Below are 13,184 nucleotides of genomic sequence, written 5' to 3'. Positions count from 1 at the left end.
AGGGCGAGTGAGAACAAAATAGACTTCGAAGATGAACTTTACGAACAAAAGGCTTTATTTTGATTCCAGAAACATTTAGCTTAGGACATTATTAGTTGTAGAAAACAAAAAGATCAAAGTCCAGGTAAATAAAGACATAAGTTTTAATGAATTAGTTGTACAAAGCACGGATATGATTTGTTACAAACTGAACTTTTATGCAAAAAAAAAAAGATTTCGAATGGGTCACGTTCATTGCTCCAATATCTCTCAACAGAGTCCAAAGCGGATTTAAGGACAATCTTGAGCCATCGACGACCGAAAGGCAGCATTCGATGTTCAAGAAATAGGAGATAGCTAGTCACATTAGGGTGGTGAGAGGAAGAAGGCAGATTAGGACAAGGAAAGAAAAAGCACATTCGGCTTAGAGTACCGTATGCAATATGAAATTGACAGTGTCAGTTGAACAGGATAAGAAGAGGACATCAAAGATCCATATCAAAGAAACACGGCTGTATCTAATGTAAGATCGATGAGCCTCAAAGAGATCTGTAATAGTGTTGTAACAAAAGACATCTGACACTAAAAAGGACTGTTTAAGGGTGGGAAGTAGTAGTGTAGAGCTTGTCCTAGCTTGTAAATACTAACGACGCCGGCAAGTTCAAAAACTAATGAGCAGACCATGGTGGCGACAGCTCCAGAGGCTTTAAGCGCTCTAGGAGCTTCAATAGCTGTATCATCAGGGTACAATGTTTAAAAGATGCACGAAAGTAGGAGCTAACAGTGTTGTAAAATTAAAAGCAAGGTCGGTTTATGAATTTTCAGGACAATATCGAGACGGAGTCCAACGGTGTTACCTGGTACTGCTGCATACAAAATAACAATCCTCCGCAAGCCTATTTGTCTTAATTTCGAGGCAATAAACTAGCAGTTAGTATCATTGTAAAGTTCTTGTTATATTTTGAAGTTTTTAATACTCTTTAAATATAATTTTGTCTGCATTGCCTCGAAAATGAAGATTTTGAGTAGACAACTGCATTGGTTAACTCCATTGAATTTACATGATCGCTTCCTGGGTCGTTTTTCTAGAAAATTGAAATTTATAACATGTTATCGTTCAAAAGTACAAAAAAGCGTAGTAATATTGATATAGCTATCAGAAATGTGCATATCTAATGAAAGAAAAAAAAACTATTATGTTTCTTGCCAGAATTTTTTAGTAATCCCTTAAATATGCTGATAGTATACACCTTTTATGTTGTTACTTGATATTCAACACTGACAACGTATTTTGCTATTTTAGACAAACATTTGGTGCTAATATGTCTCGTCACAAAAGTTTTCTCTATCGCTCACAAATCGCGATTTTATGAAAATAAAAGGTTTGATAAGAATATCATAAATGTTTTTGAAGACCTTTGATGTATTTTTACATGAAGATATTCTCTTATCTATGTTTGAACACAATTTATTAAAAAAAAAGTGGCATGGGATTTTTGAGGCAGTTATGAGCACTGATTTAGTTGATTTGTTCAAAGCTAAATATAGTCAAATTACTCTTTTTGACAGTCTATGATCCAAAACATACGCTTATACAGAGTCTATTGATCGTTTTTTGACGCAACAAACAATCAAGTTTACTGTATTGTCATACTACTGCTACATACACATCAGTAACCATGAACTTTTTCTGACAGACGAACTAAATTTTATTACTCACTATCAGAAAGAAGTGTTACCCATAAACCAAATACTGATATACGTCTCGCTCATTATCAGAAAATTGAGCATCTGCACGCGATCAAAAATTGTTATCAGTAGAGTTTGTGTTAATTTCTGTAATTTAATACTATTATGTTAAAACTATTTCAAACGTCAAATCTTTTTTTGACAGAAGTAAAATAGGTTTATCGCTGGTTCTGCATAATAAAATTAATTTGTTTCATAAGAGAAACGAGATAAAAATAGTAAACTGTTTTAATTGTCGTTATTCCAAAAAACTACTGTTAACTGCTCTGCCAGATTTAACTTCTTTTTTTATCGAATCACTGAGAGTTGTATTTAATGGGTTTGAGCATTTGGAAGGTATTGTACATCGATATAGAGTTACACTTGTATGGAGAAGAAATTCTTTAAATCTGAATATAAAGTTGATATTCATACACAGATTTTCAATCCACGACATGTTTCGTTGATCCAAATACGGTTCTTAATGCTCAAATAAATAAATCAATAAGCTTTTTGAGGTGTCCAAAACGACAGAGAAAATTTCTATAACCGTATTGGTACTCAAAGTGTCAAATAAATCAGCTGATTCTGACTCTGAAGAATTCACGTTTTGATTTCTTTCAAATTAACTGTTGTAACTTATGCAATCACTGTATGTACAACGTCAATTTATACAGTAAAAAAAATCATACTCCATTAGTGTATGTCTATTGCGCTCTATATCTAATATGTAGAGTACCGCTTTGTCTGAATAACAACTATAAACTTTATATTCAAGCAGTTTTTTTTTGTTTGGATATTAGCACTACTTTACTATCTATATAAAGTGTCGGTTTGGAACTTCCAATATACACATTGTGTTACTAGTCTTGAATTCTTGTAAAACTCAAATAAAATTCGTTAAACAATAAGGATTACTCCCGCGGAGAAAGGAGTTGAGCCAAACACTTTGTGTATCTTACAAAGAGAATTAAAATTTATTTTTACATTATTATACTTTCAATGTATCGAGATTGTAACCAAGTTTCTGGATATATAAATCTTTTAGATCTGATCACAATGTGCAACAATTGGTCGTAGAGTATACCAAAGCGAACAAAACTGCCTATCTCAAATCGGTGTATGAACTAGACTTAAAAAACCCGTGTTTTGACAGCCTTAGTTAGTTAGTAATACAGAGCAGCGCCCTTTAAAATAAAGAAAAAGCATATTAAAAATCACAGTGATAATTTTTCAGTATCGAGCTTCTTTTTTTTAACTAATTAATGCTAGTCCTGTTGTGTTCAGCTGTGAATCGGAACACAATGGAAATCTTATTTGACATCAATAAACAATCTTATTTCTTATTGACTCATTACTATTCCACGAGATTTCTATATCAAAAATTAACAATTTATTATACAAAACAATTAAACAAAGGGCATTATTAATACAAAATCTATTCTTTATCGTTGTAGAAGGGGTAATCAGTGTAACCCTTGGGTTCATTGGTATAGAAAGTATCACGATCGTAATTGTTTAGAGGCAAACCATTACGAAGACGTTCGGGAAGATCAGGATTGGCGATGAAAGCACGGCCGAAGGAGATCAAGCTACCAGTTTTTTCAGCAACTTCGAAAGCAGTTTCGGGGTGGTAAGTATAGCCGCCACCGGCAATGAAGGGGCCCTTCCATTCGTTACGGAAAGGATCAAGAGTATCAGCAGGCTTTTCATAGTGATCAATACAGAAATCAGCACGAGGCTCGATAAAGTGGACGTAGGCCAATTCAGGTTGGTTCTTTTGAAGTTCCTTGACAAGGTGACCCCAAGTCTCGTAGGGAGTATCATCTTCAGCATCTTGGAAACCAGACCAAGGTGACAAACGGATAGCAGTACGTTCGGGGCCGATAGCACCAGCAACGGCATCAACAACCTCAAGAGACATTCTGCAGCGGTTTTGAGGAGAACCACCGTAGATATCAGTACGGTTGTTGGAGCTGGAGTTAAGGAATTGATCGAGAAGGTAACCGTTAGCGGAGTGTATTTCTACACCATCAAATCCAGCTTCAACGGCATTGAGAGCAGCTTGGCGATAATCGTTAACGACACCCTTGATTTCGGGAATGGAAAGAGGACGAGGCTTTTCTAAAGGTTGACCCAAAAGGTTGATGCCCTTGATAGGAATATCAGAAGCAGAAACAGGTTGTTGACCTAAGTTTTGGGCAGACATGGCAGCGCGACCAATGTGCCAGAGTTGAAGGAAGATGACGCCGCCCTTAGAGTGGACTTCATCAGTAACCTTCTTCCAGGTTTCAATTTGTTCCTTCGTGTAGATACCAGGAGCACGGTAATAAGAGCCGGCAACACGAGTGATGAAAGTAGCTTCACTGATTAAAAGACCACCTTCGCTGGCACGTTGACCATAGTATTCCTTTTGGAGGTCGGTAACGGTGCCGTCTTCGTTGGCTCTGAAACGAGTCAAAGGGGCAAGGACGACACGGTGCTTGAGTTCGTTCTTGCCAACCTTGATAGGGGTAAAAAGAGCAGTGTTTGATTTAGACATTTGATAGAAGTATAAAGAATGAAAAAAATAAAGTGATGTGCAATTGAGATCCATATTTATATTGAATTTCTGGTATTGACATTATTATCTGATTTCAAAATTCTATTTCCTTTGCAGGTACGGCACTAGAATATTTTCCCGTATATTATTCATTTCATTTACTTTTATGTCACTTGTTTCTCGTATTGAAAGGTCTCTAAGCTAGTCACTAGCATTAATATAGGTACATAAGAAACAAACAAGCAAGACCTATTCAGGGGAAAAAATGGCATTGTATGCTCTGTCTTGTTCACTATAGAAGTTTATCGAGATTTCTTAGTCATCCAAGAGCGGATTCTTAATCAATATATCTACTTAGGGTTCAAATAAATCATGTCTCACAGTGCTACTTTAAAAATAGATTTAGATACAAATACGATTAATAAACGAGCTTTTTTCAAGCCAAACCTCCGCTTGCGGCAAAAAAAATTGACCTACAGCTATGGTTCGGTTCGCTTCGCCTTAGAAAAAGCTCGCGCCTGCAGGGGGCTGCTAATCCACCACCAGTATTCAAACCTTAGCTTCCATGTTTATGCAAATAATCTGAAATTATGTTTTATTTTTTATCGGAGGACTTCTTTATAAACTATGTTATCGGTTGATGTCCAGATTGTGGGAGGACGTCTAATGAGTGTTTTGATTGAATAAGGTGTCTTTACTCTCAACATAGCAAAATGAAGCTAACAATAGGAAAAAAACAGGAGATGGAAGACACCGACCGACAAAGTCGAGAGTTTGGCCTTGAGACTTATTTGTTGTTATTGCGAAAGCTGAACTGAAGAAAATTGTAGTTGTGAGAAATGGATTCCCAACTGGTTCTCCTTTGATTCTAATTTGACTCTTCTATGGCAGCTATATCGCCATTATTCCCGCCAAAATTATTCTAGCATCGATTGAAAGGAAAAACAGGCGAGTATTATGACATAAGCCTTTTGAAACACTTAGATTGCACAGAAGCATCATGGGTTATCTTGCATTCAATTTAAGGCAATGAGCGAGTGGGCTTCCACAATCAATCTTGTTGGAACATCACTTTTTTTTATTACTGTTTTTTTAGTGAGAAATTTGTTTCATTAAATGGATATAGATATAGCCCCATACAAATAGAAACCGCATCGAAAAATCGATTACAATCCAATAAACAACCTGGAACCAATCTAATCAGCAAGTTAATTTTGAAACATTTGTATCCACGGCCATATTAGCAAGCATCCGATTCAATGTTCGTCAGGCTATTGAAGAGGATCAATGCCATTCAATCATGTAACTTTTTTTTCTTTCTATATATTTTATTTTAGTTTAGTTTATTTTGTCTAGTATATTTCATTTTATTTTATTAACCTTCATTTTAATTGCACCCGCCTCTTCACTTTGACTATTACTCTTAGTGTACGCGGCTCAATCAATAAACACATTTTAAGAATAATAATAGAAAATTTTTTTGAAACAATACAATGTCAAGAGTATTGCTACCAAAGCTATAGTTGATAATGATAAAGGTGCTTATAAAATTACAAAGCCTTATCCACGTTGCACATTTTTGCCACCAACACCACAACTGCACCTCCACAGACAATATGCCTCGAGCATATGTCTTCTATGGTCAATCTCTGTCTTGCGAATGCTGGGTGAAAAGATTCTGTTTGATCAACCTCGCCAGTGCTTCCTCTGTCTCTATCAATGTTCATTAACCATTTCAAGCATCATCGATGTTTTTACTCAATCAACATACTTGCCTTTTCAAAAGCAATTGCAAGAATGCGATACAAAGCCTTTGAAATCACTTGAATATAGACTATCTCATGCTTCGCTGATCCTAGTCTTTAATGCTTCTTTTTTTAAAACTTTATTTCGCTTAAATTTGCTCTTGATAACGAACCAGAACTGGTAACTTGAATTAGCTCAGGGGAACATGGAGGAAGATATGCAAATCTGTATCCTCAAGAGTGGATACGATTTCCTATATCAATTGAGCTTTGATTGGTGTGTTATTTGTGACAAGATAATGTCCTTTCATTTTTGGATACTTGTCCATTTCATCCAGAGTCGCCTTTACGAAGCTCAAGTAATGGCCTGTCACTGTTCCTGCGCTATGAACATCAATCTCATATCCAAGCTTTCGCTTTTCAATACTCTTTGAAGCTCTCAAGCTAACATGAATCAAACCAGTGACAGATATTGTAACTAAAACCGATCTTGCATTTGCCTTAGTTGTGGATACTATAACTATTTTAGGACACCCCTCCTTCTTTGATCAAGTCATACCTCGTCTAAAATTAATATGAAACGCTGATTCATTAAGAAAGACATAACTTATTGTGAAATCCAGGTCAGTTTGCTGCCACTTTTAAATCCAATCGTATATTTGTCGAATTTTTCCCTCGCTGTTTCTTTTCACAGGCTGGAACTGTGCCTGTATAATGGGCAGATTGCATTGGGTTGTCATGAAGTTATACACAGTACTGCGAGAAATCTTGAGCTTTGTACTAAACATTCTAATACTTCAGTTAAAACAACAGAGGGATTCTCATCAATGTAATTTAAGAGAAATTGCTTATGCTCTTCCTCAAGAATACGACGTCGGCCTTTCTTTTTCTCGAAAATGCTTCCAGGGTCTTTGTAATAACGCTTGACCCACCGCTAGACTGCATGAACATCAATACCTAATTGTCTTGCAGTAACAGAAACACTTAGACATCTATTAAAAAATAAATGAAAAAGCCTAGTTTTTCCGTCATTAGAATAAAACGTGTATCGTCGTTTATTGCATAAATCCATATTAACATCTTTATTATCCTTTTCATCAACATCTGGAATATTGCAGGATTAGAAGGTCTTTCTCGAGGTTTATTCGTTAAGAATTGAGTCGAAAACTAGTTGCTTCGATAGCAAATAGCTCCTCATCAAGATCCATAGGCTCAACTTCATTCTCATTAACGTGTCCTTGTCCATCTTCGTAATAAAACTGCATACTCATCTTAAATAGAAGAAAAGAGTTGCTCCCTTCATTCAATCAGGACTCAATATTATTTTTAGATTAACTGATATCATTGTTGGTTAAACAGATTTTTTTTTGCACGACACCAATCTCTAAATGACTGTACAACTTTATTTTTCAGGACTAGTTGACTTTTTCGTTATAAATTTTATCCAGCTGAAACATGCTGATTACAGTGGACTATATGATAAAAAGAAATGAAAAGTGAAATTAATTTGAAAGTCTTGTCTAGTTTTCGAAGATTTCACTTACAGGTTGCTTACTCCATCCCAATCTAGTAATTGTATCTTTTGCTGCATTGGTTGTTGTGTTTTTAGCTCCTTCTTTCGCCAAAGTAAGCTCGGGTAACCGTCTGATTTCTTTTCCTTGCTGAAATAGAATCAAAGTAGGCAAATCAAATGATGCAGGGTCTTTGCTTACACCGAATTCTTCAGCTAAATCTGAGTACAAGTCAATATCAATTTGGCCTAGATTAATCATCTCTCTTTTTAGTATAAAGATATTCATCACGTGTGCCAATCATTTACCAAATTTCAAATGAGGCACATCATATTGAAGGGAGAGCTTTGCCAATACTGCTTCGAAATTAAGACAGGATACTGACCAGTTGGCATATAGCATGACAATCCAATATTTTGCTTCTGGTTCAACTTTTTTGTTGGACAAATCCATATTATCTATTTCAGAGATACGTGGGCCTTTAATATCATCAACTGGCATTGTAGAGGAAGACGATGTAGAAGAAGAAAAGGAAGGCTTGGGCGACTTTCCTGATCCTCGAAGCACCTTTTCACGGAAAGCAGTTGCATTGAGCTCATAAATTTTAGTGGGTCCACTATACCATGGCTGAGGGAAAATGGTGAAAAGCACTATATAATAAATGTAAACAGCATGATAAACAAAGATTACACATTGTATTACTTATCCAGCCAATAGTATACAAACATGACCACCAAAAACCAAAGCGCCAGAATATGCTGCAAAGTGAAAAGAACTTAGCATACAAGATGAGAACACTACATAGTTCTTCTGCACTTGCAGCCATTAAACACTTCCAGAATGATAGACCCACCAATAACAGGAATGTGCGCGTCTCCGTATCCTATTGTTATTCTTTAGCTGTCTTTTTTTCTCGAGTTTTTATATGAACGCGTTTAGTAAATTTACTTCAAAGCTGATCAAGCCTTCTTTTATCATACGGTTTAAACGAGAGCCAATATAAGTGGCTCCATACAAAAGGTGAACAATATAGTATGGGTGTAGTAAACGCTGCCTCAACTCGCTTAAACTTGTCATATTTTCAATATTTAGCTCGAGAAAAAAAAACAACAAAAATGCGTCTTCTGCTGTGCTACAACTTGATTCACCAATCACACGTGATCATTGTTGTTGTTTCTCTTCTATTGTTGAAGATGCAATCATGCAAAGCGATGGCTTGTTTATGAATGTACTACATGCCAAATTAATCTGAGACATGCAACCAGTATCTCGGAAATGGGTTATCAAGGCAACCTATAGCCTTAGAAACCAGGTCGAATTTAAATAAAACAAATATTTATTATATATAGATATACATGATACATTATTACATGGTTGATTTGAATTGAACGTTTATGCGAAGTTCGCCACTTCCAGCTGGATGCAGAGGAATCCATTGATTAAAGAAATCTCCTCCAGGAACATCGACCTTGATCAAATCCCAAACATTCACTCGGCTTTGTCCAAGATCAACTGCTGATCTGATCTTATTGTGATCCTTTACCTTAAAGTCAAACAGAAAAGGCTCGCCGCCAACATTGCATGTAAATGATTCATTCCTGGAAGCAATTGATTAGTATACAGCGATAAACTATTTCTTCTTACCATTCAGGTGATAGTGTCTTTGATATGTATCTGGTCTTGTAAATTTGCTCTCCTGCTACTTTAACACGCACAAATGGATCGCTTGTACCACTTTTATCTACACCACGCAAACCACGGGCTTCAATTAAAGTAATAGTGACAATACCAGCGCTGCCAGTCGCATCACTCAATGCAGTTGTATCAGCAATGGTGGAGTGTGCGATTGAAGCAGTTTCATCATAACTAAAGTTAGACTCAAGCGATTGTCTTCCAGTGAGGCTTTCTTGAACCATATCTCTTGTACCTTCACTTGATGTTCGTTCCATTCCACTACTAAAAGGAGAACTAGTTGATTTACGAGGAAGTGGGCCAGAGGCTTCCAAGTTCACATCATCGTGAATATACGTGCGAGTTGCACCAAGGACAGATGTTTGTGTCTTCTTGTTGATCAAAAGTTGTGGATGCCATGTAAATTTAACTTGAACAGTGCCTGAGACACCAGCAACACCATCAAGTGGGATATCTACCATACGTGACTGGAAGCTTTCTACACCATCACCACGAAGGGTGATGCCGCCAGAACCTATAGGTTGATGACCTTTAACATGATTCCAGTCAAACACTTCAATACGAATGCTTGCAGTGACTCTTGATTGAATAGGAACAGAGAAGCGCTCATGACTCCATTTAGGATTCAATGTCTTTCTGATCACCTCACTCTTGTGCACTTTTTCTCCATTAACGTTAAATACAACATAGGGATCACTGGTTCCCGTTTTGTCTGCAGCCATCAAATTGCGTGCACTCACAAGATCGACAGTCAAGACGCCTTGATCTACAAAATATATGTTAAATATGCAGTCTGTATGAACATCACTTACTGTCTAAACTCTCATCAGGGTTCAAAACAAAATTGACCATGGGATAGTAATCGAAACTAAGACGAATTCTAGCAGGACCATCTGTACCCATCAAATTGAACCATGTACCTTCATCATTCTCCATATCAATACCAAGTCGCTTACGCTTCATGATACGACGAACAATAGATGAACCTGTATCAATCCAATGTCCTAGTTTATGGACATCTTTTTCATCTGAATAAGCAGGCTTCAATTCGATAGCAATACGGGAAAAGTCGGCTTCCTTGATAAAGGCATCAGCACATTCGTCAAACAAAAGATCGTCACTACGAAGTTTTGCAGTTTTGTATTGAGGCATCAATGCATCAACAATGACCTGGCAGTAACAATAAGCAGGAGAAGATAGTTGAACCTGATGAATCTTGATTTTGAGAATACCAGAATTATATGAATTCAAGTCTACCAAGCCATCAGGTGTGTAACGAATAAATGATCCGTGCAGACCACGAAGGGGTAAGGAAGTGGGAGAACCAGTAGAAGAGACAGCAGATACTGAAGAAATATTGCTGCCTTTATTAGAAGTAGGTTCATTGTCTCTACTGTGGTCGCCTGGCAATCCCATAACAGGATAGAATTCAGCTGAGAAATGAAGATCGCCTTTAGCAACTCGTCTGTCGATAGCATGTAGCTTTTGCCATCTAGATATGTATTACATTAGAATCCTTCTTTTTTTTTCCTGCATCCATAGTTTTTTTTTTACCTATCATATTTGATATTCTTTGATTCATACCAAACATCAGGGTTGACACTTTGATCGCCAATCTGTTGATGTATCAAGTCTGAAGCTTTAAATTCAGTAATACCGAGCGACTTGTCTTTTGATTTAGCATTCCAGTCCATAACTTCAAGGACAAAATTTTCTTTAAGAGAATGAATAGGAACATAAATGGCTTCACCCCATTCGGGATTCAAGTTGTTATCGACCACTTGTGTTCTACCACGAATTTGATGTCCAGATAACACACGGACATAAGGATCGCTTTTACCGTTTGTTACTATTTCTACATTACGGAGATCACGGGCTTCCCAGAATGTAAAGCGAACAACACCAATAGGTGGTTCTACATAAAACATGAGCTTCAGTTCATGGATACATATACACACTTACTATTGAATCCTTGTGCACTGACAAAGTCAGAAAGACCAGACAAGATCATGGGTTTCCATTCAGCACTGAGTCGTATTTCACCATTCTGAGTGTCGTTGTTAGTCAAAGGCCACCAACTATCATTCTTTTCTTGTTGTCGAATCATGTCTGGCAAATAAGATGCAAAGACACCTAAAAGTGTATCATTATCGGCATTGTTTCTAATTTCTACGCGAACATAGAAAGAAGTCTTGTCCAAAACCACAACTTCATAAGGCTCTTCATACTTGGGATTATTCTTTCTCTTCATAACTGAAGATTTCTTCTTTTCAGCACCATTAATGATGATGCGAACATAGGGACTAATATTTTCGGCTGCTGAGGTCAAGTCACGGCATTCATGGATCATGAAACGAACAATACCAGAGTCTATAGACATGCAATGAGTATGTAATAGATTTATAATAACAACTCACTAGATTCAACAGGTGGCTCGACAATACCGTCACTACGTTTAGTAGGCTTGGAGATTGGCAAATAGCGAAGATCCACTCGAAGGTCCGTAACATGCTTACCATTGCGAAGCATCATCAAATTCCTATTTAAAGCAAATCAGTGTGTGTTTTTTTTCTTTCCTGAACTCACAATCCTTCTTGTTCAGCTTGTGTTTCTCCATCCAACATGGACAAGTCAAAGTTAGCTGTACCTAAACGTCTATCTTTCTTTCCTGGTCTTGAAGTCTTTAATTCAATAGATAATAACGAGTTTAGGTTATTGATCTTTAGGTATCTTGTTTCATTCCATTTGGGTGTGAATGTGTTTTCGCAAACAGTGGTTCGATCAAGCTCTTGGCCATGATCCAAATAGAAACGAATATAAGGATTAGGAGCATCATCAACAAGGCTTTCAATATTCTTGATTCGGTCTGTTGAATAAATTGTTACTGCCAATACACCATTTGCGGCACCTAGAGCATATATCAGACATTGTCATGCATTTAACTTCAATCACTTACTCAAATCAAAGTCACCAGCAAGGAAGCGTTCCACATCAATGGTAAATACATTAGGTGAATACATCAAAGGACCCAAAATTCCATGTACTTGTTCGCGAATAAAGCTTTGTAGACCAGGAATCACATTGACATCAAATCCAAAATGATCTGAGCCCAAAGGTTTCAAGACATAGTCAAATTGAGGCTTTTCCAAGAAGCTCATTTGAACAATTCTGACAAAAGGAAATATGCTCATAAACTTGATTTTGATACGCAGATAACCAGCAAATGCCATGTTCTCCACAAGAACAGGGAAACCGGCACCCATTCGACCCTTTCCGATACGAACATTCATAATGACTTTGGGATTCACTTTGTAGTCTGATTCTTCTGCTGATAGGTCAAACAAATCATTGGGAATAAACGAGACTTTCCAGTCCATGCACTATACCACATAGACATTATTTTTCAAGTACATCGAGTTTGAAGGAACTTACCACAGTATCAGGATCGGTATTTAAAAATGTTTTGACAGTTTCAATTCGAAAAGGCTTTGTGCCCAATGTGAATGTGGTAAGACGAATGGAATCAAGGTAAGGAGGCAAATAATCGGATATGTAATTGTCTAAATTTTCAACAACAAGAGCACTCAAGACAGGCTCAAAAATAAGCCAAAACCTTTGTATAAATGTATTCATCCATTCGACTGATTCTTCATCTGCTTCTATCTTGAACTTGTAGATTTCTCGTTGAATATCGTCACGCGTATCTCTTCTGAATCTTTTGACACTCACACGGTAATAGCTCGCTATCTCATTAAATTAAACTACACAAGTGTGCGCAAAGACTACTTACCAATGGCTAAACAAAAAAGCAAAATAGAACCCAGACCTGCGTTCATTTTAGCAAGTAAAAATGAAACAATGGCTGTAATAAACAATGCAGCAGCATTATGATACCATCCACCATATAGAAAAGAAGGCAAATAATCTTCCAAGGGATCGTCTATTGTGCTTCTTTTTTTGAATTGAGTAGCCAACATGTGCAGTGGA

The 13,184-nt window shown here is 36.9% G+C and overlaps 3 protein-coding genes across 3 annotated transcripts; all 3 read right to left on the bottom strand.

The window, feature by feature from the left end:
* Positions 1-3,125: 3,125 nt before the first annotated feature.
* Positions 3,126-4,252, bottom strand: B0P05DRAFT_530177 (uncharacterized protein; the record flags this gene model as incomplete). Its single annotated transcript, XM_051576834.1, has 1 exon — positions 3,126-4,252. One exon carries the CDS (start codon positions 4,247-4,249, stop codon positions 3,146-3,148), a length of 1,104 nt encoding a protein of 367 aa, XP_051437946.1. The 3' UTR covers positions 3,126-3,145.
* Positions 4,253-7,338: 3,086 nt separating this feature from the next.
* On the bottom strand, positions 7,339-8,595 carry B0P05DRAFT_530172 (uncharacterized protein). Its single transcript, XM_051576833.1, has 5 exons — positions 8,454-8,595; positions 8,208-8,388; positions 7,814-8,155; positions 7,539-7,753; positions 7,339-7,466 (listed from the first exon to the last, which is right to left on the bottom strand). The coding sequence occupies exons 1-5, from the start codon at positions 8,580-8,582 to the stop codon at positions 7,410-7,412; spliced, it is 924 nt and encodes a 307-aa protein (XP_051437945.1). The 5' UTR covers positions 8,583-8,595; the 3' UTR covers positions 7,339-7,409.
* Positions 8,596-8,823: 228 nt separating this feature from the next.
* Positions 8,824-13,042, bottom strand: B0P05DRAFT_331130 (C2 domain-containing protein). The gene is made up of 10 exons (XM_051573554.1): positions 12,988-13,042; positions 12,630-12,944; positions 12,154-12,577; positions 11,784-12,105; positions 11,615-11,736; positions 11,160-11,567; positions 10,752-11,112; positions 10,010-10,689; positions 9,150-9,963; positions 8,824-9,103 (listed from the first exon to the last, which is right to left on the bottom strand). The coding sequence occupies exons 2-10, from the start codon at positions 12,828-12,830 to the stop codon at positions 8,872-8,874; spliced, it is 3,564 nt and encodes a 1,187-aa protein (XP_051437944.1). The 5' UTR covers positions 12,831-12,944; positions 12,988-13,042; the 3' UTR covers positions 8,824-8,871.
* Between the last annotated feature and the right edge of the window lie 142 nt (positions 13,043-13,184).

Source organism: Gilbertella persicaria (genome assembly GCF_025201335.1).
Source record: "Gilbertella persicaria strain CBS 190.32 chromosome Unknown B0P05scaffold_7, whole genome shotgun sequence".
Classification (NCBI taxonomy): domain Eukaryota; kingdom Fungi; phylum Mucoromycota; class Mucoromycetes; order Mucorales; family Choanephoraceae; genus Gilbertella; species Gilbertella persicaria.
The sequence above is the reverse complement of the archived record's forward strand: the minus strand, read 5'-3'. Positions and strand labels throughout refer to the sequence as shown.